The 24,471-nt window shown below is 44.7% G+C and overlaps 1 protein-coding gene across 1 annotated transcript in view; it reads right to left on the reverse strand.

The window, feature by feature from the left end:
- LOC144093605 (glycine receptor subunit alphaZ1-like) overlaps nucleotides 1-24,471 on the reverse strand; it is a 185,888-nt gene that overhangs the window by 35,554 nt on the left and 125,863 nt on the right. The window contains exons 3-4 of the mRNA XM_077627164.1: nucleotides 5,410-5,477; nucleotides 2,323-2,546 (exon numbers count right to left, since the gene is read on the reverse strand). Of these exons, the coding sequence (XP_077483290.1) occupies nucleotides 2,323-2,546; nucleotides 5,410-5,477 (292 nt within the window). The remainder of the gene's footprint in view (nucleotides 1-2,322; nucleotides 2,547-5,409; nucleotides 5,478-24,471) is intronic.

Raw genomic sequence — 24,471 nt, forward strand, 5'->3', positions numbered from 1 at the left:
TTTGGATATAATGTAAATTCATTGGCGCGTTCTTTTTCTTACATTTCATAAGTCTGTAAACTTGCATTATTTAACGGCGGAAGAGAGACTAACATATGAGCTTCTAAGCCCGAAATACGACCAGAAATCTTCTAAAGTCTGTACCCTTCTGTTGCCCACCTGACAGAGACGGAAGCTGAATAAAAATAGATTCGCGATTGCTATTGGGCTGCACAATTCCCAGGGTGTGTACTAGTGATATACCTTGCTCTTCTCTCAAGAGCGTCATACATTCGGCATGGCACATTTGATGGGCTCTAAATGGCGGAGACGCCAGTGAAGGGCTCGTTATCACCTTTTATACGCTAGAATGTATACCGCTCAAGTGCAGGAGAGCATCAAAGGGAAGATGTTATTAACATGTCATAAAGCATCACTCAAGACTAATGAGTGGTTAACAAACTTGCTTTTTGAGCAGCATTATTCTAGAAGTATGCATTCTGTAACAATTTCGAAAATTGGGTGCAAAGAAAAAATAAAACTGTTCTCTTAGTTCTCTTGCTAACTCTGACCAGGGAGAACAGCTAGCCCAGAAAACTGCAAACTTTCCTCGCTCTCGAAACAAGAATTCTTTTCTTATTCCTTACGTCTTGATTGGAATGCATGTTCACAAAAAGTTTCCCATAAAGCTGATGATATGCAAAGTTTTCTGAAAACCCCCAAAAACTGTAAATATAGAAGACACCACTGATGCAAATCAGAAAGTCTGAAACACTTTTTTCAACCTTAGTTGAAGCCGTTTCTAATCCACATCAAGCATTTCTCATTTCGGGACCAGCTCTGCGAAACGCAAAAGCACTATTTTTTTCTCTGTTTTTGTTTTTTACATCCTAATGTCAATGGGTACAGTGTCATCCTTGTGAGACTATTGGAACGCTTCACGCATTTTGTGGCACTGCGTTCCTACTTACTGCCGAGCTTTTGTAATGGCCCTTCAAAACGACCTTAACCGCGTCTATGAATGCCTTGACATCTGGTACATGATGCTCAACACTAACAGATGCGAACTCTCTCGTTTAATTGTCAAACAACCCCCTTATGTTTTTCTTTGCAGTTGCTAACTCATCTATAGAAAGCTTCCAATCGTTAAAGTGCCTTAGTACCACCCTCTGCAGAGATACTTCTTGGCGACCGCACATTACCATAATTATATCACCTGCTAAAATCTCTGGAATTCATGAAATGTCATCTTTGTCATGAGCCGCAACACGTGAAGCATCTGGATTACGAAACCCTCCCCAGACTTAAACTTGAGTGCGCCAGTTTCATTAGGGAACCTCACCAGATATACCTATCAAATGCACTCGAATCCGTTCAAAACCGCTCCACTCGCTTCGTTCCTTCTGCATATTCTAATATCATCAGCGTTTCATCTCTGAAGACGAATTCAGGTATTGAAAGCCTCTGCTCGCCATCGCTTCGCCAGCCTCTGTTTCATAAGTATTTCTATAGTTCTCTATATCAGACACCTCTATATCACACTCATATCTGACCGCACTCACCACATGTTTCAGATTGTCCGGCCTGTGTCCCGTACCAAAACTTTCCATGTTCCTTTTTCTCCAATCTGTTGCGAATAGAAATGCCCTTCCCACCGCTATCGCTGCCATTAGGTTACCTACCTCCATTTTTAGAAGCTGTAACCACATATATTTCATGACAGTAACTTCTACTTGTTATTGATGTATATATAAACTTACCCCTTAAGCGAAACTCCCTGCAGGGGACTTTTAAGGTGAATAAAGTGATGTTAAGTGAAGGTGCTAAAACCTTCTACAAGATTTTTATGCATTTTGTTTTGGTTGCTAATGAAGTTTCTTTACTGCCTTCATTGTCTGGGGGTTTAATCTTGAGATGCTGACGATTATTTGTTTTCCGAGAGACAGTAAATGACGGGAGGGCGCATAAAATTGGTCTTTTTTGTTGTGCCGTATTATTCAAAATGCTTTGCTGTTAACATAAATGTTAAAGAAAAAGAAGATACAATTTTTAAATGTTAACTTCTGCAGTACTAAAAACGAAAAACTGGCAGTTGTAACCACCTCAACGCTATGCTACAACTTAACTTCACGTCGGAATTTACAGTACCGAGTAAACGATGTTACATGTCCATGCAGACTTTCTATCACTGGCTCTGAGTTTTGAAAACCAGAGCATGCGTCGGTTAAACCGAGTCAGTGCTGACTGAAGGCTGCGAGCCTTGAAATGGTGGCCCATTGAAATTTCAAACTCGTTCTCCAGTCGAAGCGGGAGTGCTGAGGGAGCGATACTGCTGCAGATTACCTTAGCATGTAGAGTATATCACCGGTGGGATATATCCTCAAGAGAACGTTGGGAACAGTGACGAACTGAAATTCCCCGTGCTTGGCATTGGGAAAGTAAACGTCCGGCTTCCACACTTTCTTGAGGAGGTTCGGATCGTTCAGGTCCAGGGATCGGGTTAAGTTGGCGTTCTTCATCCGTAAGTCTGTCCAGGTCTGGCGCAGGTACAGGTCGACGTCATAGTCCTAAAGCAGAAAGTTTAAACATTAATAGAGGGTATGAGTAAAAGATATTAGTAAAGTCGGGTGTATAGTGGGATCTTTTTGTCGATTGTACCAGTGTACATCCTATCATGTACCGAGTCTCCAACCGGCAAGGGGAGCATGCTAAAACACATATGTGTTAGGAATTTAAATGCAAGCATTTCCAGGCACAGCAGTTTGTCAACTCGTGAAAACAGTCTGCCATTCCCAATCATTTGAGCTGCTTTCTTCTAGGCATCTCAGTGTTTTTCAGAAAGGAATCCTCACATTTCCTTATTCGTATGAATTAGATAGGTGGTACGTTTCCACTATTTCAATGCTATTTTTTCATAGCAGCCTAAGTGAAAGGATCGAAGGCATAACCAAAAATATTCACAACCACATTAGTATTGAACTGTACAAAGTTGGGGTATCCCCTATAATTTAAAACTTAGTCTCAATATTTGATTTGAATTTTGGCATTTCTTTTTAGAGCCGCGTTCTTTTCACTTGCCCTATCGGGACCATCATCTGTAAATAATTGGCGCGAAGAAAAAGCTATGAATAAGTACTTTGCAATGAGGAAGGAAAAAAGCGAGATACAAAGAGAATATTATGGGAGTTAGCGATGGGTGTAGAAGAGAGGTGCGAATATATCGAAATACTTTAAATGTGGTCTTAGGCACGACCACAGTTTGACATACGCGCTACCCGGGAAGTGGACCAGCGTACATATTGCTACGTAAACTTTCCAGACACCATGTGACTAGTCTGAGCTTTTGTGAGGAATGCTAGTAGGGCTTTCAGAATAATCCGCAAATTAGGAGCGTCCATACAATTGGCCAAAAATGTATCGAAAAAGTATAGATGAACGGTTTCCTCTACAAATAACAAAACCCACGCGGACGGCAAGTGAATGTAGTGCTTGGCAGAGTGTGTTGACATCCGAGCACCTCAATTGTCTTCTTTATTCTTCTAGACAAAGAGGGATGAAAGAAATCAGAAAGTGAGCTGCACTATTAATATTTTTTCCTTCGCTCAGAGAAAGCCATTCTACATTATAGAAAGAAAAGTGAGAAAAGGTGGAAATGAGCTGCTGAGCCATACTACGTTGCGCGAATAAATAATGGTTAAGTGGAGTATGTTACTTTTCTACACCCCGCCTTGTAGCGTTTAGAGTTTCAATACAATAAAATTGACTTTTCATATATAAGAGTGTTACTTTATTATACATTATTTCGCAGGCCCATAATTTGAGTAAAAATGGTGCAGTTCATTATGTAGAAAGCAAAGAAAATATCAACATCATGCAATCCGTATATTTAAACAACTTGCGAAGGAGCGTTCATCCCCCTGGCATTCTATGAAGGCTGCGTAAGTATTCTACGCTCCATTATTATTATATTATGGAAGCCATGAGAGCTTCTTTATTCGCCTTACTGAAGACAGAGGGAATTAGTGCTTTTTTCTGGTGCCTTAAAGAAGATTATTTAGTGGGCCTGGTGTCCGTATTTTATTTTCGCCCAACCTACTTTGCCAGTATTAATTTCAATATTCTTAATCTTGCCACGGGATGCTATCAACTGCAGCGTCATGATGAGTTGGCTTGTTCCAGTCTAATGTAACGACTATGCTTTTTGCTTTCTTTCTCGATTGTCCAGAGGGATTACTTTTTTTGACAAAAGGCACAAGTAGCACTCGTCAGATTATCAAACGAGAGCACAAAGAACCACCATGCTATCAAGCAAAATGTGCTCTCGTCCTGTGTGCTTTCACTGCTCGTTTAGCCGATTGGCACTGCTCCACTAGGTGATCCCTTTAGTACTCTTAGAGAGGTACTATGGTTTTTCTACTGTTAGTTTTACAGCCCCTGTGCTGACTGCGACTAACTGCCTAACTCAAACATAGGTAAATGCAGAAAATAACCTCCAGAAAACAGAAACCACCCGAGCGTAGCCGTACTATGCTAGTCTAGCAACAAAGTTTGCAGGAAGAAAGTAGCAAAAAGAAATAAAACTCGCACGTCACAGAAGAAATATCAGCAAAGGACGACTGTGTCTGCAAAGCCAATGATGTGCCCAAAACCATGAGTTGTTTCTGAAGCAAGTGAGGCTGCTTAAGGCTACTACTGCTGAATTTGTTTATGCTGCTTGCACCGACAGGTCCGGCCGTTATTCAGTGCAAGGACTGAGAACAAGTGCAAAGCTTGCCCGTGCAAATACACCGACGTACGAGAGTACTCTTGCCACCGGCTTCAACAACAGCAACGGCAAAGAACGGCTACCGAAAGAGCGGCTACCTGAAGAGCGAGGGTCGTACCAAGTCTAGAAGGCGGGTAGTGGAGCCGTTGTGACTTCTCACGGCGGAAGCAACCCACCAGGCTTAATCATTTGTAAATACGTCGTGATAATGAAGCTCCTTACTGCTTTCACTCCGAAGAAATAATGACAAATTGAAATCAAGAGTGAAGTCATGTCCGACATTCATGGCTCGATGGGGAAGTTATCGCCCGTCATTTGTAGCTGGCGCTGTCTTGCCGGGCGTTGAAGTTAAGCGACTGTGGCCGTGGGCCTATTTAGTACCTGTACTTCCAGAGAGAACGGAACAGAGGCTAATGATGTAGACGGTATGATGCTCACACAATATTTATTATTAGCTTTACCAAGGCATGTAAGAGCTCCGTAGAAACAAGAGCTTCTTTGTGAGATAGTATATATTTATTATCTGAGTTCTTTAAGTACACTGAGCTGGACAGAAACCTTCTGGCACGAATGAGGACACGCTCATTCACGCGTGCCCGTTTTGAAGCGGGGTGTGCAATTTATTGGCTTACAGAAATAGTAATGAAAACACGTGCAATGCTTACCATTGTAGCCGGATTCACAGCTCCAAAGCTCCTGAGGTATATCTCGCACTTTACAACTGTAGGAATGTCTGTCAGAAGAAAAAAGCAGGACGAGGTCATATCTATCAGTGATATCAAGAAGAGTGATTATAACATTTAGAGACATTAGCAGAAGTTTTTCAGTCATATCTAAGTGAAAATATCAAACTTCACTACTCTTGAAGTGAAAATCTAGCTTACAATTGCCAATACACTCTGAATTTGAGACGTGTAATTTGACTCATCTTACGAATAATTCTTTGACAATTTTTATGAAGTGGTGCTACTAGTCCTACAAAATTTGATGTTAGCACGAGTCATTTAATTTTTTACGCCAGTTCATTGCATTGGAAGCAGTTAATTCATTCACCCTTGCTGCACTGTTGTTTGAGAGAGAAAACATATAACTTAAAATGTGCCATAGTAGCACCACTTGAATAGCTTTCTGAAATAAAGGAAACACAAACGTTTTAGAAAGGACACGTCAGGCCATACGAATCTTAGGCTTCTTTTTCGCTGAGCATATGTATGCGGAGAACATCATGTAAGCGATGAGCCTCGATGCCCTTCTCAGTTTTGAATCCGGAAGCTAAAGCAAAAGTTGAAGGACATGATAAAAAAGTTGGAAGTTGAGCCTAAAGATGTGAACTTGAAGCAGCACGACAATGTAGCGTTACATCATCAACAAACGCTTCTTTATGGACGAAAAATTGAACGTGCAGTGCACGAGTAGGGTGATTAGATAGTTTTAGCCATGCACGTACGATAACAGGCACTTGAATCACAGAAAAAAGTTATGCAGCTGTGCCTCCTGCAGGTGACGCGAGTTATTGCGAAAGCCTTCAACGAACAATGTCTGCCGAACGAAGCGGTATATACGAAGTGGTATATGTGTTGGCGCTGGCCTCCGCCCGGATGGTGGCAACCAAGAAAAACACACTTTAAGACAGTCTCTTACATATACATGTGATCAAAACGACAACAACGTCACGAAAACTTCCTTCAGCAGCTAGTTCAGGGGAAAGAAAAGGATTTTAATGCGCTTTACTATTTGTTGCGGCATTCCACGTTTACAGGAGGCCGAATAGTGTGCTGAGCTCGAGTATGTGAAGAAGCGGGTGCGAATCCTGGAGCATTCGGCATTGCAAACCCAGCACACTGTCGTTGCCAAGTACCCCAGCGCCAGCATGCAGCAGCTCGGCGCTTTCGCACAAGAAATTTTGGCTATTTCGAAGAGTTAGGTGCACTGTAGAGGTTGTTTTGCCTCCATGCTTCTCTAAAGCGTGCGCATGTAGTATTTTGGCGCAATGAAGCCAGCATTTGTTGGGCGACAGGGCTGAGAGTAACCGCACTTTCGAAATTATGAAAACTGATCTGGATGTTACTCAAGGTAGGCTGCACGCCTCTCCACAATTAATTAGCATAAATGTATCAGTGAAGAAGTTAAATGTTCAATAAAAGTTATCCAGCATGCTAATTAGCAATTTTTAGCTGTATTTTGATATACTGCACCGCTGATGCTGTGCCAAAAAAAGCCCTTTTCTAGCTCTAAAAATTAATTTGGATTAGCTAAGCTAATCTAGCATATACCAAGCGAAAGATGCCTGCGTTCACTGCGTTCATTGGCATTGGCGTTGACAATGTTCTAGACGGCGATGGCTTTGGGCAAAGAAACGGCGCATAACTGGCTCCCTGGACATGCGGACGCCTCACTCGTGCTTTGATATATGTGGCGGTGTTGAGAGAGAGATTAGCCTTGAATGCATTAGCGGTGACAGCGTTGTGGCTGACATGCGGCACTGCAGCAATAGCTAGGCCGCAGCGTTCATTTGGTGGTCACTCTCTCGCGATCAACCATTAACTGCATGCCACCTCCCAGGGTGGCAGGGAGGGTGCGCTGCCTATCTAGTGTGCGGAACGCAATCAAAGCAAGCTTTTGCAGTTGGCACCAACGCCACTTATATGAAAGCGAGATTGAGGTCTCCACTGACCCACGGAGCCGGTTGAGCGCATTTCATTTCGTGCAAATGAACGGCCTTTGCAAATTTTCAACGCCACTGAACTCTATGAACACCGTCGGCTCACTTAATTTGTTTAGTTTTTGAGGAAAGGAAATGGCACAGTAACCGTCTCACATATCTAGGTGGACACCCAAACCACGCCGTAAAGGAAGGAATAAAGGAGGGAGGAACAGAAGAAAGAAAAAACTGAAAATTGAAATTTGGATTTTGAGGAAAGGCGCGGCGCTGCGCAGCGGCAGAACACCTGTGGCTCGGTGCTGCTACTACTACTAATAATAATAATTGGTTTTTGGGGAAAGGAAATGACGCAGTATCTGTCCCATATATATCGCTGGACACCTGAACCGCGCCGTAAGGGAAGGAATAAAGGAGGGAGTGAAAGATGAATGGAAGAAAGGGGTGCCGTAGTGGAGGGCTCCGGAATAATTTCGACCACCTGGGGATCTTTAACGTGCACTGACATCGCACAGCACACGGGCACCTTAGCGTTTTGCCTCTATAAAAACGCAGCCGCCGCTACTAGTCGCAGATGCGCAGTAGTGACTAGGGAGGAGGAGGAGGAAAACTTTTATTTCTATTTACAGTGAGAGGTCGATGGGGCGAGCCGGAAGGGCCCGTCCCTTACAAACACTAGGAGGGAGCCCTAGTCCGGGATCCCTGTAGCTTCCGCAGCGGCTCGGGCTCTAGCTACCAATGCCTGTTGGGCATGGAGTTCGGAGCAGCCGCGCAGGGCAGCTTCCCAGGCCTCTCGAGTGGGGTTGAGGTGGGGTGGGTAGGCAGGATTGGAAGGGCATGCCCACACCATGTGGTAGGTGTCCGAAAACTCCTCCTCACAGTGTGGGCACGCGCCCGAGAAAGAAGAATTGAAGTGCTTAAGTACTGCCGGGCACAGTACAGTATTGGTATAGAGGCGGAGAAGCCAGCGCTCCTCCACCCTGGTGAGGCCTTTACAGGGAGGGGGATAGAGACCATGAAAATTTTGATAGAGGTGATCTCTTTAAAGGTGATGGCCGGATTGAAATTGAATTCCGGATCAGGCTGCGGATGAGGCGACGCCCGGTGAGTAAGCGCGCGGGCGGCAGCGTCGGCTGCCTCGTTCCCCTCAAGACCCGCATGAGCCGGAGCCCACACGATGGTACGATGGGTCGGAAACCCTGTGTAATCGCATGCGTGGAGAAGTTTGAAAGCACGGTCTGGAATGTACCCTTGCTCAATATTGCGGCAGGCGCCCCTGGAGTCCGTAATAATGACTCGGGACTCTGGATCTGCGGCGGCCAGTGCAATGGCGATCTCTTCCGCAAATGTAATGTTTGGGGCACGGAAAGTAAGGCCCTGAACTGTAGTGTTTTGGTGGATGACGGCCGCCGTGTACCAACCCCCATGGTGTGGGCCGGCCGCATCCTCATAGAAGACACCTGGCTTGTGGCCATATTGTTGAGAAATAGCCTCCGCCCGCGCGAGACGGCGACCATCATGGGTGTCTGCAGTCATGTTCTTCGGAAGGGGTCGCACCTGGAGTGCAAAGCGCCAGGCTTCAGGGATGCGGACCCGTTCTTCTGTATGTGTTGCGTAGGAAATGTGTAAGCGGGTTAGAAGGCGGCTCCCCGCAGGTGTTTTGCTTAGGCGCAAGTATTGATTGTTAAGATGAGCTTCTCGTAACTCCCCAAAGGTGTTGGTCATCCCCAGACCGAGGAGACGCTTGTTGGACGTCGTTATGGGGAGGTCGAGCGCACTCTTATAAATCTTGCTGAGAACTACCTCTAAGGCATTCTCATCGCATTTGCGTAGGTGGAGGTAGGGAGCCGAACGAGAGAGAAATATCCGCAGCGAGGAGCGTCTTGTGAAGTCATGTACCTCCTTGGAGCACCGCCACGGCGAGATCGCAAGTTCGTGGCCAATAAAGCTTTCGTTTTAAAATCCTTTTTTTTTAAATTGTGCAAAGTCTAAGCCGAAACTCCCTGTATATCACAATGTTAAGAACTGGGGACTTCAGGTATTAACGACTTTCGAAACAAGGGAACACGATATTGTCGTAGAGATGACCATTCTGCCTGCTATTCTTTATTTCCGCTGCCCCAGCTCAGGTGCTTCAGTATCGATAGCAGATGCCAATAGTAGCAAAATTTTTTTCCTTCATTTTTATTATTATTTTATTAAAAGCCACTTAGTACTACTACAACTACTGTCCCCAAGGTGTGACCGAAGTGCGCGCCAAACATTTGCATGTCCGAGACTCCGAATAATTCATTTACGGGCATCAATACAAGGTACTAAATCTCGATTATTAAAAGTCTCATTACAAGCAATTCCGATTAGGTGCATTTTGGGTAAGGTTGACACATCGGTGTGTTTAGCCGCAGGGAGCCTCACAAACCGCTTTGGTTAAGCGTTTGCGTGGTGATTAATTTGACACATGGCTCCAGATTGATTTAGCGGTTCTTTCCGAGTAGATCATATATTAAAAGCACTCTGAGGAGGTCTTCATTAAATTATTGTTTGTAAAAATTGATTCCGAGGATCTTGCTGGCTTTGTGGATGTTTATCTCGCAGGAGAAGTCTAGGGGTGTGCGAACATCCTCCTATTCGATCCACTGAGCAAACCAAATAGGGCGTGTTCAAAATTATTTGAAACGAGTTTATTACGATCGAGAGCTTTCGAATAGTCATCGAAAAACAGAAACGAAGATCGAATCGGACACGCTAGAGTTTTGTTCGACGACCATGTCAAAAAATTGGGCCCACTCTGTGCTGCCGCGATTGCGAGGCGCGTTCAGCCCTCCGACGCGGCCTATTATTGTGGTGTTGGTAATAATGGGCAGCGATATGGCCTCCTAGATTGGGAAGCGACAGGATTCAGCCTGATTCAGCATGTCCAATATCGGAGGACATGGCTCATAACTCTTGTCGCTGTCGAGAACTGGGATGTGGCCCTATTTTGTTTGCTGTCGGCATCAACAGTAAAATGCAATTTTCCTATGTTCATGACATGAGGGTCACAGACATAATTTATTATTTCGAGCTGCATGCCCCTAGAAGAGATTACGGCAAGTCTTTCGACCTCTATGGCTTTAATTCTATGAGCTGTAGCACCGTCGCTGGCGCTTCTCTGATTTGCATCAACATTAGTTTTTTAAAAGAATATTCGCATAAACAGCTAATAATTGTACGAATATTCTGCTTGTTTCCGACAGGGCTCTTACACTACTCGATCCGTGTTTCATTCGGTCTGTAGCTTCATTATTCGTATCCGATTCTCCTTAGAAAAAGTTTTATCGCACATCCATACAAAATACACATTCATCGTCGAGAAAAGTACGTTTAAAAATTTTAGCGCCCTTCTGATCACTGTCGTGACGCCCAAAAAAGAAAAGAAAGGGTTACCACCGTTTTGATCTGCATTCACTTCTTGGTATTTTCTAGCTTTTAAAGTCTCTGTTTTCTTTGAACGTGATCTTTTTTGTGATTGCAACGTGATATCCAATTGATGCGGGCCAACATCTTTTTGTCCTGTCGTCATCTCAAGCCCAATATCTATGGATAAACTAACACCGATACCACGAACGCGCGGAAACAAAAAAATAGCGGCTACAAACAGCTGAGAACTTTATTTATATACAAATACTGCTATCTCGTCAATTGGGACATTGCAGGAGTGGTAAGATGGTTTTACATAATTTTATTTTAGGAACGTGCCTTATTGCAAATGTGAGTGCAAACATTTACACATAAAAGAGTACAGTATCAATAATAAAATTTGAAAAATAATTGATTACCTGGATTCGAACACGACAGTGGCGGCAGCGTTTCAATGCAGGCGAAACGCAAAGGTGCCCGTGTGCTGTGCGATGCCAGTGCACGTTAAAGATCCCCAGGTGGTTGAAATTAATTCGAAGCCCTCCACTACAGCACCTCTTTATTCCTTTACTTCATTCATTTCGTCCTTTATTCCTTCCCTTACGGCGCGGTTCAGGTGTCCGCCGAGATGTGAGGCAGACCAATGCACCATTTTCTTCTCCAAAAACCAATTTTTAATATTCTGTGCAACCCGCCGCGGTGGCTGAGTGGCTAGGGCGCTCGCTACTGATCAGGAGTACCCGGGTACGAACCCGACCGCGGCGGCTGCGTTTTTATGGAGGCAAAACGCTAAGTCCCCCGTGTGCTATGCGATGTCAGTGCACCTTAAAGATTCCCAGGGGGTCAAAATTATTCCGTAGCCCTCCACTACGGTACCTATTCCTTCCTTCTTTCACCTCTTCCTTTATCTCTTCCCTTACGGCGCGGTTCAGGTGTCCAACGATATATGAGACGGATAATGCGCCATTTCCTGTCCCCCAAAAACCAATTATTATTATTATTAATCTTCAGTGCAAAAAGCGTGCTAATATTCGTTCCACGTAATTACTGCAGCCCTTGGCTTATTCATATATAAATTTTCTTTTTCAGTGCAGTATGACATGCAAGTAACATAACATTAATTTCTCTCACAGTAACGGCAAATACCAAGAGATCAAAGTGAGACCGTTTTAACCCTCGCCTCGCTGCTGTGAGAACTCCTCCCTATAAGTGCGTTCATCTTCCACACCATGTGGCTAATTTCTGCAAACATAAGCGACACTTACTTAGCAACTCATTAACTGCAGTAAATTATACACCTTACTGCAGGACACGGCACTCGTTTCCGCTACGTTGTCTGTGTCAACTGTTGAAAATTTACGAGCAGCATTGTTTCATGCCTCCTTCGAAATACTGCTGCCGCATCCAGGTGCCGAACCCACAATTTTGTACTCGGCATCAAAAGGCCGAATTGACGACACCATGGCGCGTGCCACGGTATTGGCTCCCATCTATCCCACCCTTCAACTGGATCCCCCGCGACTACTTCTCACCGCAAGTCTGCAAGTATTGAGGTTGTTACGATGCGCCAGAAGAGTTTCCTCTGATCAGTAGTAGAAGGTTGAAATTGAAAGCTTCCAGTGATAGGAATTACAGATGTCAATCCGCGTTCGCCACCCGAGGCATCCGAAGGGCAAACTCCTGGAGGTAGCACCTCAAAACGCCTGCGTTCTTCGTGCCAACTTCGGCAAGCTCGCCCACAATCATACCCGAAATTGGCACAGATTAGCAGCTAGAGTTCACGAGAGACCTGAAGTGTTTCGGGAAGTTTGGGCTTTGGCGTCAAGGTATTGTATCGCTGAGCCGGAAGCCTTGCCCTGGTTGCTGCCGGACAAGAACGGACTTGCATGAGTTGTGTACCAGCCGTCAAATGTAAATGGAAGGCGAATCTGTCGAAAAAATTTAATATCTTGGAACATAAATCATAATGTTCACGATTTATTGGTGCACTGTGTTACTCACACAATCACAAGTAGACTGCATATATTAATTAAAAATTCTTAAAACGAGAGCGTTGAAATTATTTTCTTCTTGTTTAAAATGATTTTCATATATTATAAGAGCTGGATATTTCGATTCAGCGTGGTGAGTCGATGTACGCGTGACTCGCATGTAGACGGGCGTGCACACTCTCTGAAAAGGGGCAGCCTGAGAATGCACGGCTTCTTGTGTCAGTAAGCAGTGTCACGTGATCTTTTGGCATGTAGAAGTTTCCAAAAATCGAGTAAACGACGCACTTCCCTATGCGTCGCGCGGCTTCTAAAAAACGTTGTTTTCTCTTATTCGGTGCGTCTCTACCTCGGTGCTCTGCTTCGCGATGTCCGTGTCGCTAAGGCCCGACGTCTCGCCAGGTAGACGCTTCCCTAAAGGCGCACTTTCACGAAGGGCCAACGCAACAAAGGACAATTCGGTTAAAGGGGTGACAGAAGCCCATTGCATTCAGTCGAGGCGTATAGGGCGTACTGTTCTTGCATCTCGTGCAAAAGCTTTTTTTTTTTGCCTATTGTAGTTAGTAGGTTTTCCTCGTAGTGCTGTAATATACCGTGTATGCATCAAAAAACCATACATACGTTTATAGTACCTATTGATACACAAAAATCAGCGTTAAGTTTCTGAAACCAAGCCTTATTATAACAGTACTAAGCCCATGCAATCACATCTGTATACTTTGCGCGGTATTTATTTCAGGTTTATTTTTATTTATGCTGCACGCCAAAAACTAGCCCAAGCAGAAGCGGATAAAGTACAAGATATGATAATGCAAAAAACAATGAAAATTTACAAATAGGAAGCAGCCTGCAGTGGTGTTGCTCAAGCAATTAAATACTTGCACTAGCACAATAAATAACAATACGAAACGAACAACCGCATAAAAACAGGTGCAGATTGCTGTGCCAAACAATGGAAAGTCGCAAAAACATCACGGAATGAAGGAGCTTGAATTACATACACGAAAGCAAATTGGAAACGCTGCTTTCGTTTGAGCTAGTTTACGGGAGAAAAAAATTTCCGACTATTCCAAAGTTCTTTGATTATAGTACCTCTACTGAGATTTTGAGGGATATTGTAAAACAAAATATTGGCGTAAGAGGAAGGTTGCGTCTGTCTTGTTTTGCGTGTACTTAGAGGCTTTCCGTTATCAAGCAGTCTAAGCCTGATTTTTCCACTTAGAATGATGCGTAAAAACAGGTGACTATTTTTACGCCTGTGCTCTAGTTTACTGATGTTATTCGTAAGCATTATTAAAGACAGTGACTAATCTCATATTTTCAAAAAATGAAAATGATGGCCTTCTTTTTGTTTCAACACGATATAATTTCATTGTAGCCTTTTTGTCGTGAGTATTCTATTAAACTAGCTGCCCCATATTCCAATTAGAACGTCTGGATTCAATAGATACAACTAAGTGCACTAATTGAGCTTACCACTGCTAATATTGAAAATCTTCTTTTCCTTCATTACATCGCGGTGATATTTTGTTCAAAGACCCGGCCCGTATAACGAGAGAGATCGGCAACTCTTACCTCATGAAGAAAAAATCGAGATTGTATGTAAGAATGCCATCTATATCTCTACATAATAAGGAAGTCGCGTTTCGTGACTCCACGTAGCAACACGCAGGTTTTATTTGGTTACCTGATTGTTTGCCTACGCTTCGCGCGAATAAACTTATTCACAGAAAACTTATTCACTTTCCTGTGAATGCCTTTCACTTTTCCTCACGGTCAACAAGCATACTATGTATAACCTTCAAGGGCTTCTATTTTCTCGCTAATGGACGCGCTCTTGTTACAAAATACTGGCGCTGACAAAATTTGCCGAGCGTAACTGCTTTCTGAAAAGGGCTCGTGGCCTTCTATGAAAGCATTCCTGTGCTGAGCAATAGTGAGTTTTTTTTTAGCTGATGATGGCCGGGCCCCCACGTGTCATTTAAAGTATGTGGACAGAAAAGATGAAAACGGTTGATAAACCAACTTGATATGCTGCTTTTACGCGACATCGCTATTTTGAGCGTCTCACGGCGGAAATGACGTCCATCTTTTTATACGTACAAGCATGATAGCACCACCCCTCTTAAAAAGACGAATGGTGGGCAACAGTTACATAAATTTTTAGAAACGACGATTTTGGTCGCATCTTTTTAAACATATAATACGTCACCCTAACTCGCAAAACCTTTTGACCTCGTCGGTTAGGATAAAAAGTGAACAGTGCAGAAAAGAAAGCGTGTAGAGGCACTTTTTGCCCGCCGCGGTGGCTCAGTGGTTAGGGCGCTCGACTACTGATCCGGAGTTCCCGGGTTCGAACCCGACCGCGGCGGCTGCGTTTTTATGGAGGAAAAACGCTAAGGCGCCCGTGTGCTGTGCGATGTCAGTGCACGTTAAAGATCCCCAGGTGGTCGAAATTATTCCGGAGCCCTCCACTACGGCACCTCCTTCTTCCTTTCCTCTTTCACTCCCTCCCTTATCCCTTCCCTTACGGCGCGGTTCAGGTGTCCAACGATATATGAGACAGATACTGCGCCATTTCCTTTCCACCAAAAACCAATTATTATTATTATTATTAGAGGCACTTTTAGTTTTTCTATATGCGTTCACTTTCTGACACCACGATGCTGAATAACTTAAACGATGTAAATCACCGTGTAGGCTTGCTTCAAGTTATTCGTTTAAGAGCAGATGTAATTGAAAATGCATGTTATTTATTTATTTTTATCTATTTGTAAAATACTACAGGCCTTAAGGACCCAAAAAGGAGTGCGATATAATATAGTAGACCATCAGTACACCATGTCAAATGTAAGTTTATATATACAGGTTGGAAACAAAAAAAAAGTGGAAAAACTGAAAAAGAAATTGTGACAAATGAGCGGCAAAGGCCATCTGTCAAAAACTCGTTAAATCACAGAAAGAACACTTTAGCATGCAAACACATAAGACCGTAAATGATTGAAATCGGCTATAAACCCACGGAAGAAAAATATGCAATGTTGCATGAGCGAGAGAATAACGGATATAATATATGATTATTAGAATGCCTGGTGATTCTTGATTATGAAGGCTGCATGTTTGTTGGAGGGTTACGAGGAACTGTCGACAATAGAGTTTAAAAACAAACTTTTATCGGACTGGCGTTCCCAAGGACTCAAAGGAATTCGATGTCATGAAACAATTGAAAATTTATTTTTAAGAGAAGGAAATGGCCGAATAACTGTTTCACATCTCGACGGACTCCCGAACCACGCTGTAGAGAAGAGATAAGAGCGGTAGAGAAAGAAGAAAAGAAGAAAGAGATGGCCGTAGTGGAGGCTTATTCAAAAAGATGGGGAATCATGGCGATGGTCGCGATTGTATGTGAAACAAAGTGACTTTTGTACCATTTCAAACTTGTGAATGTCTTTCTTAGCAAAAGTGTCTTAAACGTTTTGGGCCTATGATAACCGATATCTGATTAACAAGATTGAGACCAGCAGAGTTACGTAAAATCCTCTCAACCGGCGAGTGGAAAGGCAGGCTTAATATCGTAAAGATCGGTTAAGTTCACTATTTAGCGCTGTACATTGAGAGCGCTTTCAAATGCACAGCACACGAGAGGAGAATTTGAGAAAACTGTGTTCAATCAGGAGGTAGAATTTCTATGGAGGCGAAATTCTAGAGGATCGAATGCTGTGCGATGTAAGTGCGCGTTAGAGAACCCCAGGTGTTGAAATTTTTCCCGAGACCTCGACTACGGCGCCTCTTTCTCTCTCATTTTTCCCTCCCACCTTCCTCTCATCCCTTGCAGCACAGTTGCAGTGTCCACCGGTATATGCGAAAATTACTGCGCCATTTTCCTTGCCTCAAAAACCGATTTTTTTTCAATCGGGGGTCGCTGAGGGCAGTGAGGGGAAGAGGCATAGAAGAGTGGTAGTGGGTGGGGAAGGGGGAGGGCGAGTTTATACGTTTTCTTTCCTTGAATAACACACGCGATAATAATAATTGGTTTTGGGGGAAAGGAAATGGCGCAGTATCTGTCTCATATATCGTTGGACACCTGAGCCGCGCCGTATGGAAATGGATAAAGGAGGAAGTGAAAGAAGAAAGGAAGGAAGAGGTGCCATAGTGGGGGGCTCCGGAATAATTTCGACCACCTGGGGATCTTTAACGTGCACTGAAATCGCACAGCACACGGGCACCTTAGCGTTTTGCCTCCATAAAAACGCAGCCGCCGCGTTTTTATGGAGGGAAAACGCCCAGGCGCCTGTGTGCTGTGCGGTTTCAGTGCACACTCGATCTCGAGATTCCATTTACCGACTTTGTGAAGCACCGGGTAAGCATATTCAAGAAGCAACCTTGATCAGACCTAGAGCATACTTTTCTGAATCATTGCTGTTACGCCATTTCTTTTCGCCAAAAAGGAATTTTCAATTTTTTACCATTTTTACTCTTTCCATGAACCTGCCATCGCAAGTGGCTCCTACCCACTGCCTCTCAACTGTGTTGAGGTGATCATAATGGCTAGGCTACCAGCTGGCTGATTTATATACATTTATCGAAATTATACGTAGGAGTGATGAATTTGGAAGGTTCCTTAAGTGGGCTGAGTTTTTATTTATATGTGGATGACCTACGTTGTGAAAGTGGGTTAAGATTCATTGAACAGGTAACGCTTTGGACCACCACTCACACGCACTGTACGACGCGAGATTGGCGCTTGCTGGCTACCGAAATGATTAGCGCAATTATGACGCCACACATGACACCTTGACGATTCTGCATATGTTTTGGGAGGGTTAAAATGAGTGACTTCTTGTGTAGGAAATATGCGAGCATGGACGTGAGGGTTTGGTCGCGTAGCACGTTTTAGGCTAATGCCCTGAAAGCTTTTGTCACCTGCGCCACCCGCCACACATTCGCGGCGTGGTCACGTAGCAGGGCCGCAGCACGACCGGTGTGCCGTATCACCAACAGCTGTTTTACCATCTCTGTGGCATCGAATAAACGGTACACAGAGGTATGTGGCTTTTTCCTCGGCCATTGTGGCAGCTTTAACGTAAGTGTCTGCGGTTTACGCCTTTTCTTTTTCTGGATCACCTCCATGTTTTTTTAACTCCCTTCTACTTGCAGACGGCAGTGACAATGGCTCGGTTTGTGTCAGTGAACACACCCGTACACTGTCCTTTTCATTCGTGTTGTGTTTTATGGCACATGTGTTTTATGGCAGCCATAAGCACGCACGCACGCAAACGCACGCAAACGCAAGCACACGCACGCACAAGCACACCCACGCGCGCACACGCACACTACTGATCAAAGGCTTGAGTACATAGTTGCTTGTCCCATGCGGGCGAAGAAATCACCTCAATTGCTTTTCTATTCGTGATAAAAAATTTAATACCTTACAGTATAAAGCCATTCTCTTCCTCTTGAGTACTCTTTTCTTCTGCGAGTGGTGAGTCTCTACCCAGGCAGTAAGGGCCTCACGCCCAATCTATATATATATATATATATATATATATATATATATATATATATATATATATATATATATATATATATATATATATATATAATTGGTTTTGGGGGAAAGGAAATGGCGCAGTATCTGTCTCATATATCGTTCGACACTTGAACCGCGCCGTAAGGGAAGGGATAAGGGAGGGAGTGAAAGACGAAAGGAAGAAAGGGGTACCGTAGTGGAGGGCTCCGGAATAATTTTGACCACCTGGGGATCTTTAACGTGCACTGACATCGAAAAGCACACGGGCGCCTTAGCATTTTTCCTCCATAAAAACGCAGCCGCCGTGGTCGGGTTCGAACCCGGGAACTCCGGATCAGTAGTCGAGCGCCCTAACCACTGAGCCACCGCGGCGGGTCGTGGTCTGGCACAACCCGTTTGAGCTCCGGACCATGGCATCGCGAGCCATGGTACCACTTTGGCATTTCTTGTTCGACACTCGAACCGATTCGTGAGTAATGGAAGGAAGGAGTGAGTGAGAAAGAAAAAAGAATAGGAAGAGAAGAAAGAATAAAGGAGGCAAAACATTTGAAGTTGTGTCTGTGTGTGGGCGGGGGGTGTGCGCAGCATGGGCAATGAGGGCCGCCGTAATAAAAGGGGTTTAATAATAATTGGTTTTGGGGAAAAGGAAATGGCGCAGTATCTGTCTCATATATCGTTGGACACATGAGCAGCGCCGTAAGGGGAGGGGTAAAGGAAAGAGTGAAAGAAGAAAGGAAGGAAGAGGTGCCACAGTGGCGGGCTCCGGAATAATTTCGACCAACTGGGGATCTTTAACGTCCACTGACATCGCACCGCATACGGGCGCCTTAGCGTTTTGCCTCCATAAAAACGCAGCCGCCGCAGTCGCGTTCGAACCCGGGAACTCCGGATCAGTAGCGGAGCGCCCTAACCACTGAGCCACCGCGGCGGGTCCCTCAAAACCAACGAAGTCTAAATCTGCGGCTGGTTTTGAGAAAAGGAAAAGGGCACAACTCCCTCAGTTTATAGGTGGACGCCACCGCCAACTCGAAGCGCGTTTCAGCTGCCTACAGGTAGGAAAAACGCTAAGGCGCCCGTGTGCTGTGCGATGTCAGTGCACGTTAAAGATCCCCAGGTGGTCGAAATTATTTCGGAGCACTCCACTACGGCACCTATTCTTCCTTTCTTTCACTCCCTCCTTTATCCCTTCCCTTACGGCGCTGTTCAGGTGTCCAATGATATATGAGACAGATACTGCGCCATTTCCTTTCCCCAATAACCAATTATTATTATTATTATTATTATTATTATTATTATTATTATTATTATTATTATTATTATTATTATTATTATTATAATTAATATTATTACAGATAACTCAGCTTCTAAAAAGCGCATTAGGAAGTTTCTTGCTGGGCAGTGTTCGTGAAGAGGCGTGCTTTAACATCTCAGCCATACTGCAAATTTATCCTCTCTTCCTGTCCCCTCATGTTTTTCATTTCATTTCTCCATTCTGCCTGCTATCCTTTACTTCCGCTGCCCCAGCTCAGGTGCTTCAGTATCGATGGCAGATGCCGAGGCTTGCAAAAATCTTTTCTTCCTTTTTATTATTGTTTTAATAAAAACCACTTACTACTACTATTAGAGCCACCTCGGAGCCTCTTTAACGTAACAGAGCGACTCAGGCTATTTGGGCAACGTATTGGTGAGATTCAGGTAATTTCAACCACCTGGGGTTCCATGGCGTGCACTGGCATCGCAAAGCACACGGGCCTCCCGAAATGCGACCACCACGGCCGGAAACGAATCCCGCGTTTTTCCGATCAGCAGTCGAGCGCTACAACCCTTGAGCCACGACGGCGGACACTATAGACACTTATAGGGATTAAGCAGAAAACCCCACTTACCCAAGTTTACCAGCTCACCGCAGAAAAAGGGCTCTCGCAGATTAATGCGCAAAGCTGCCTAGCTTACCTCTATCATTTTGTTTTGATTTAGGTACGTCAGCCGTAGCGTTACACTTGTTTAATGGCTCCTTTTATCGTGCTGATTTCCATTCATTAATCAGAAAATTCAAGCAGAGGCGAAGGCAATTAGAGTGGCTTTCAGTATTTCCAGCCGGAACAAAAGCAATCAAATATTCAGAAACATATGGCGCCAATTGTCTACTTTCGTTGGAGCCTCATTTCTTCTTGTTATACATTGATTTTTAGATGACATTATGTGCATTTATTGCTTCCTTTCTCTTATGAAATCGAAATGCCCTGTTTCTTGAATTTTGTTAGCAATCTTTACCCGCCGCGGTGGCTCAATGGTTAGGGCGCTCGACTACTGATCCGGAGTTCCCGGGTTCGAACTCGACCGTGGCGGCTGCGCTTTTATGGAGGAAAAACACTAAGGCGCTAGTGTGCTGTGCGATGTAAGTGCACGTAAAGATCCCCAGGTGGTCGAAATTAGTCCGGAACCCTCCACTACGGCACTTCTTTCTTTCTTCTTTCACTCCCTCCTTTATCCCTTTCCTTACGGCGCGGTTCAGGTGTCCAACGATATATGAGACAGATACTGCGCCATTTCTTTTCCCCCAAAACCAATTATAAATTATATATTAGCAATCTCGTTATATTCGCATACAGGACATACAGTAAGTTGATAGATTCAAATCTGATCACTGATGTCTCGTAGAGGCGCGAGTAAAAAAACGCTAACACAGATGACGTCACCGGAGCGGGGAAATCACACTGTCTGTCTGGCGCGTGGATTCGGTTTGCGAGCATAATGGCATTCGTGTGATAGGCGTGTTCGCAAGCGCAGCGCTGAGCGTTATCATGTGCACCTTCGGTGGCACGTCCCTTGTGCTAATCTTTTTACTCGCGTTTGTGCCATTGCGTCAGTATTAAGGTTGCACTGTACTATATCAATGTCAACTAGGACCTTGCAGCATTGCATATAAAACATTACAACGCCTCCAAGCAAAAAAACCTCACCAAACTTGTGGCATGCCTCAGATCACTGTTACTTTGCCCTAATTTTTAAGCAGTGGGATCTTACTCTTCAATGCTGTGGGCACTGCGGGCGTTTTTGGGTGACTAGGTTTTCTAAACTTCTTAGAGCGGATGCGTTAGTTCACGATCAAAGCTGCAAAACTGATTCATTGGTGAAACATTGAACTTGTATGAATAAACAAATAAATAAATATTTCCGCGCCTAGATTTCGAATCCGCGGCAGTGCGAACAGATCAGCCTCAGCGGCCACTGCTCGAGAGCTCGATGCTATCGCCGCTGCAGATCGCACCTTGTGGCAACTTGCACCGCACTCTCGCGCTGTGCGTTACAAATCTCCGTCTTCATCAGCTTCCACTTGCGGTGCGTGCGTTGTCAGTGCACGTTAAAGAACCCCCAGGTGGTCAAAATTTCCGGAGCCCTCCTCTACGGCGTCCCTCATAGCCTGACCCGATTTGGAACGTTAAATCTCTCATAAACCCATTAACTATCTGCGGCGCGAACAGATCAGAACAGCTAAACCTCGATCAGAGCTTAACCTCAGTATAATATTGTAACGTGAAGATGTGCGCACTTCGTCCTCTTCGCGTTCCAAGCGCGAGCGCACCAAGCACGAGCGTTCCAAGCACAAGCACAACCGTAGCAATATCGTCGCATGCCACACACCCAAAAAATCAAAAACTATAAGGAAAACAGACTAAACACATGCTTTCACACGTTTAGTCGTTTTAGCTGCGTTAAACTCCTACCAATTTTTCCAAACTGTGAGGAGCCTTTAGTCTACGCGCAGCGTTCTGAGCCTCTCAAGCTTGGCTTGAACCTGTAAAGCGCACTGTTGCCTTTGAGGACCGCTAAAAGAAGTTCAGGCGCTTACTACCTAAGGGCATGATGACTAATCAAAGATGGTAGCCTCTATTCATTTACGCTTCCCGCTTTTGCTCCTCCTCTCCTGCGTTCTTCTACCCGTCACGGGGAAAGGCTGAGAACAGGCTGCACACGGACGATGCTTACGCCGACACCGAGTACGCGAAAGCTAGGGAGTCAAGCTACGACAACAAGCGGTGAAAATTCAGATAATTGGTACACTCGTCTTAGAGCATCGCGGCCAGAGCCTCTTCGAGGCCTTCGTAATCGGGAGAAACGGCACTTAGTGAATCAAACTGCTCATAATGGGTACATTCCAGTAAGCGCACTCGGGTGAAGCACCTCGCATGCCAAGCAATGGAATTCTCATTCGGGATTCATTACAAGGCAAGCACGTCTGATCACCTTTGGATTCGTGAGGAAGCGATGGAATCGCAGGCGGCACAACAAGCTACTCTCATTTGTGGAACGTTCCCAAGTATAAGTAATGAAGGAAATAACGCGTTCCGACACGTGCAGAGGACGTTCGAAAAAATTTGATTCTAGGCGTCGAAGAGCTCACCGGGCGCCTTCTTGGTTCCCTCTGCTGCTTATACCCACACTCGTCATCAAAGGTCAATTAAGGGCGTCTGCTAAGAAAAGGAGAGCTTGGAGTCTGTGTTCATGAGATTGAGAAAGCTCGCGCAACGAACTGCGGGATTGCGATTTGATGCAATTTGGAACGCCAGGCAGCAAATTGCATTAGTTATGTGGTGCAGCGCGCGAGATGGCTCTCAAACACTCAAGATTGAAATAAACTGTCGGATGAAAAATGCCCAGGGTGCGTGGGACAAAGAAGAAGCGCTCATACCTCTATTATTAGCCGCTAGTTCTAAGCCATGCTTTCGTATTCGGAAGTTCGACGACTTGCTGGAATTCGCGAGAGGGAAACGAGGTGTCCGCCGGCAAATACGGCATCCACAAGCTGAGGTAACTTTTTGCACGTCGTGGAGACTTTTGCCTCCATAAGAGAAAAAATGCGCCAAAGCCCTGGATGTTTTCTTTTGCAACTCCGATAATGTACTTGATAATCGAGTAGCCTGCATGTACGCACACACCGACGCTTTATGGCTAAGCGCGCCGCATGCTGTAAAGAACGGGCTTTACAACATTTGCTATGGCAAGGACTTGTTGGCACCGGACAGCGCCGAATAATTTCATATATCTCAAAGAAAGCAAGAAGAGAGCGAGCGGCGTATCGCTTGCGTCACAGTGAAGTAACCTCTGGTTATCAGTTTCTGACGTCATGTTCTCGAGTTTCATGGATGGTAGTTTGCACGTACTCATCCTTAATATTATGGGATGTCACCGGCACGTCGCCATCGCTCGCCTTCGGGACGGTTCCTGACCGCACGAGAGCTCCCTCCTCAGAAGGTGTTTGGTCTGGTATATTATGTGTGTTATTGCATGCTTCCAGCTTTTCGCCTGGCGACCCGTGTTACGCTTGGAAATGACCGTGGTACTTTGACCTAGCTGTGCGTCACTTTGATTGACGGTTCTAAAAGTAGCTCCACATGCTCTCGTTACAAAGAAATACCGTAATTTCCGGACTATAGTTCACACCCTGAGTATTATCCGCAGGGACGAACTTGGGCTGAAAAAAAGGTTTTTTAAGATATTCCACAAGCAGTATATCATGGGAAACGAAGCATTTTATTGTCAATAACTAAAACTGCGCGTTTTATTAAATCGCATTTATTATTATTTATATTCATGAGGCTTCGCGCATGTGCTTGCAAATGCAAGCACTGGAAAGTGAAGTGACCGCTCTTCGCTACCGCGCCAGCATTTGGTTGCATATCAAAGTTGAGTGCATATCCGAGCTGACTTAGCTATTATATTCAGCATGGTAGCCGGTCCTTGGCGCACACTCGGGTCACTTCTTTTTTTTCTTTCATAGCCCCCGGTAGGCTTCTCTGCCAAACGAATTAAAAAAAAATATATCCTGTATCTGCGCACACATACATAGTCCGCATGACTGAAAATTTCAACTTTTCAGCATGTATAATCCGCGGACTACAGTCCGTAAATTACGGTACGAAGGAGAAATCAAAGCACCTAAGACCACAGCCAGATCCTTTATACCCTTTCACTGTGGGCCGCATATTCTTCCATCTAAGGGATACAGCCTGTGGTGCGTCGCCACGCGGCGCAAAAAGCTGCTTTTCTCCATGCCATTACATTTGTCCCCCGCAAGAACGCACTAGTGGGCTTCACCTTTTAATAACTAAGTAATGCATGAAATATGCTTTGCAGAGGTTGTATACAC

Source organism: Amblyomma americanum, chromosome 6 (genome assembly GCF_052857255.1).
Source record: "Amblyomma americanum isolate KBUSLIRL-KWMA chromosome 6, ASM5285725v1, whole genome shotgun sequence".
Taxonomy (NCBI): Eukaryota; Metazoa; Arthropoda; class Arachnida; order Ixodida; family Ixodidae; genus Amblyomma; species Amblyomma americanum.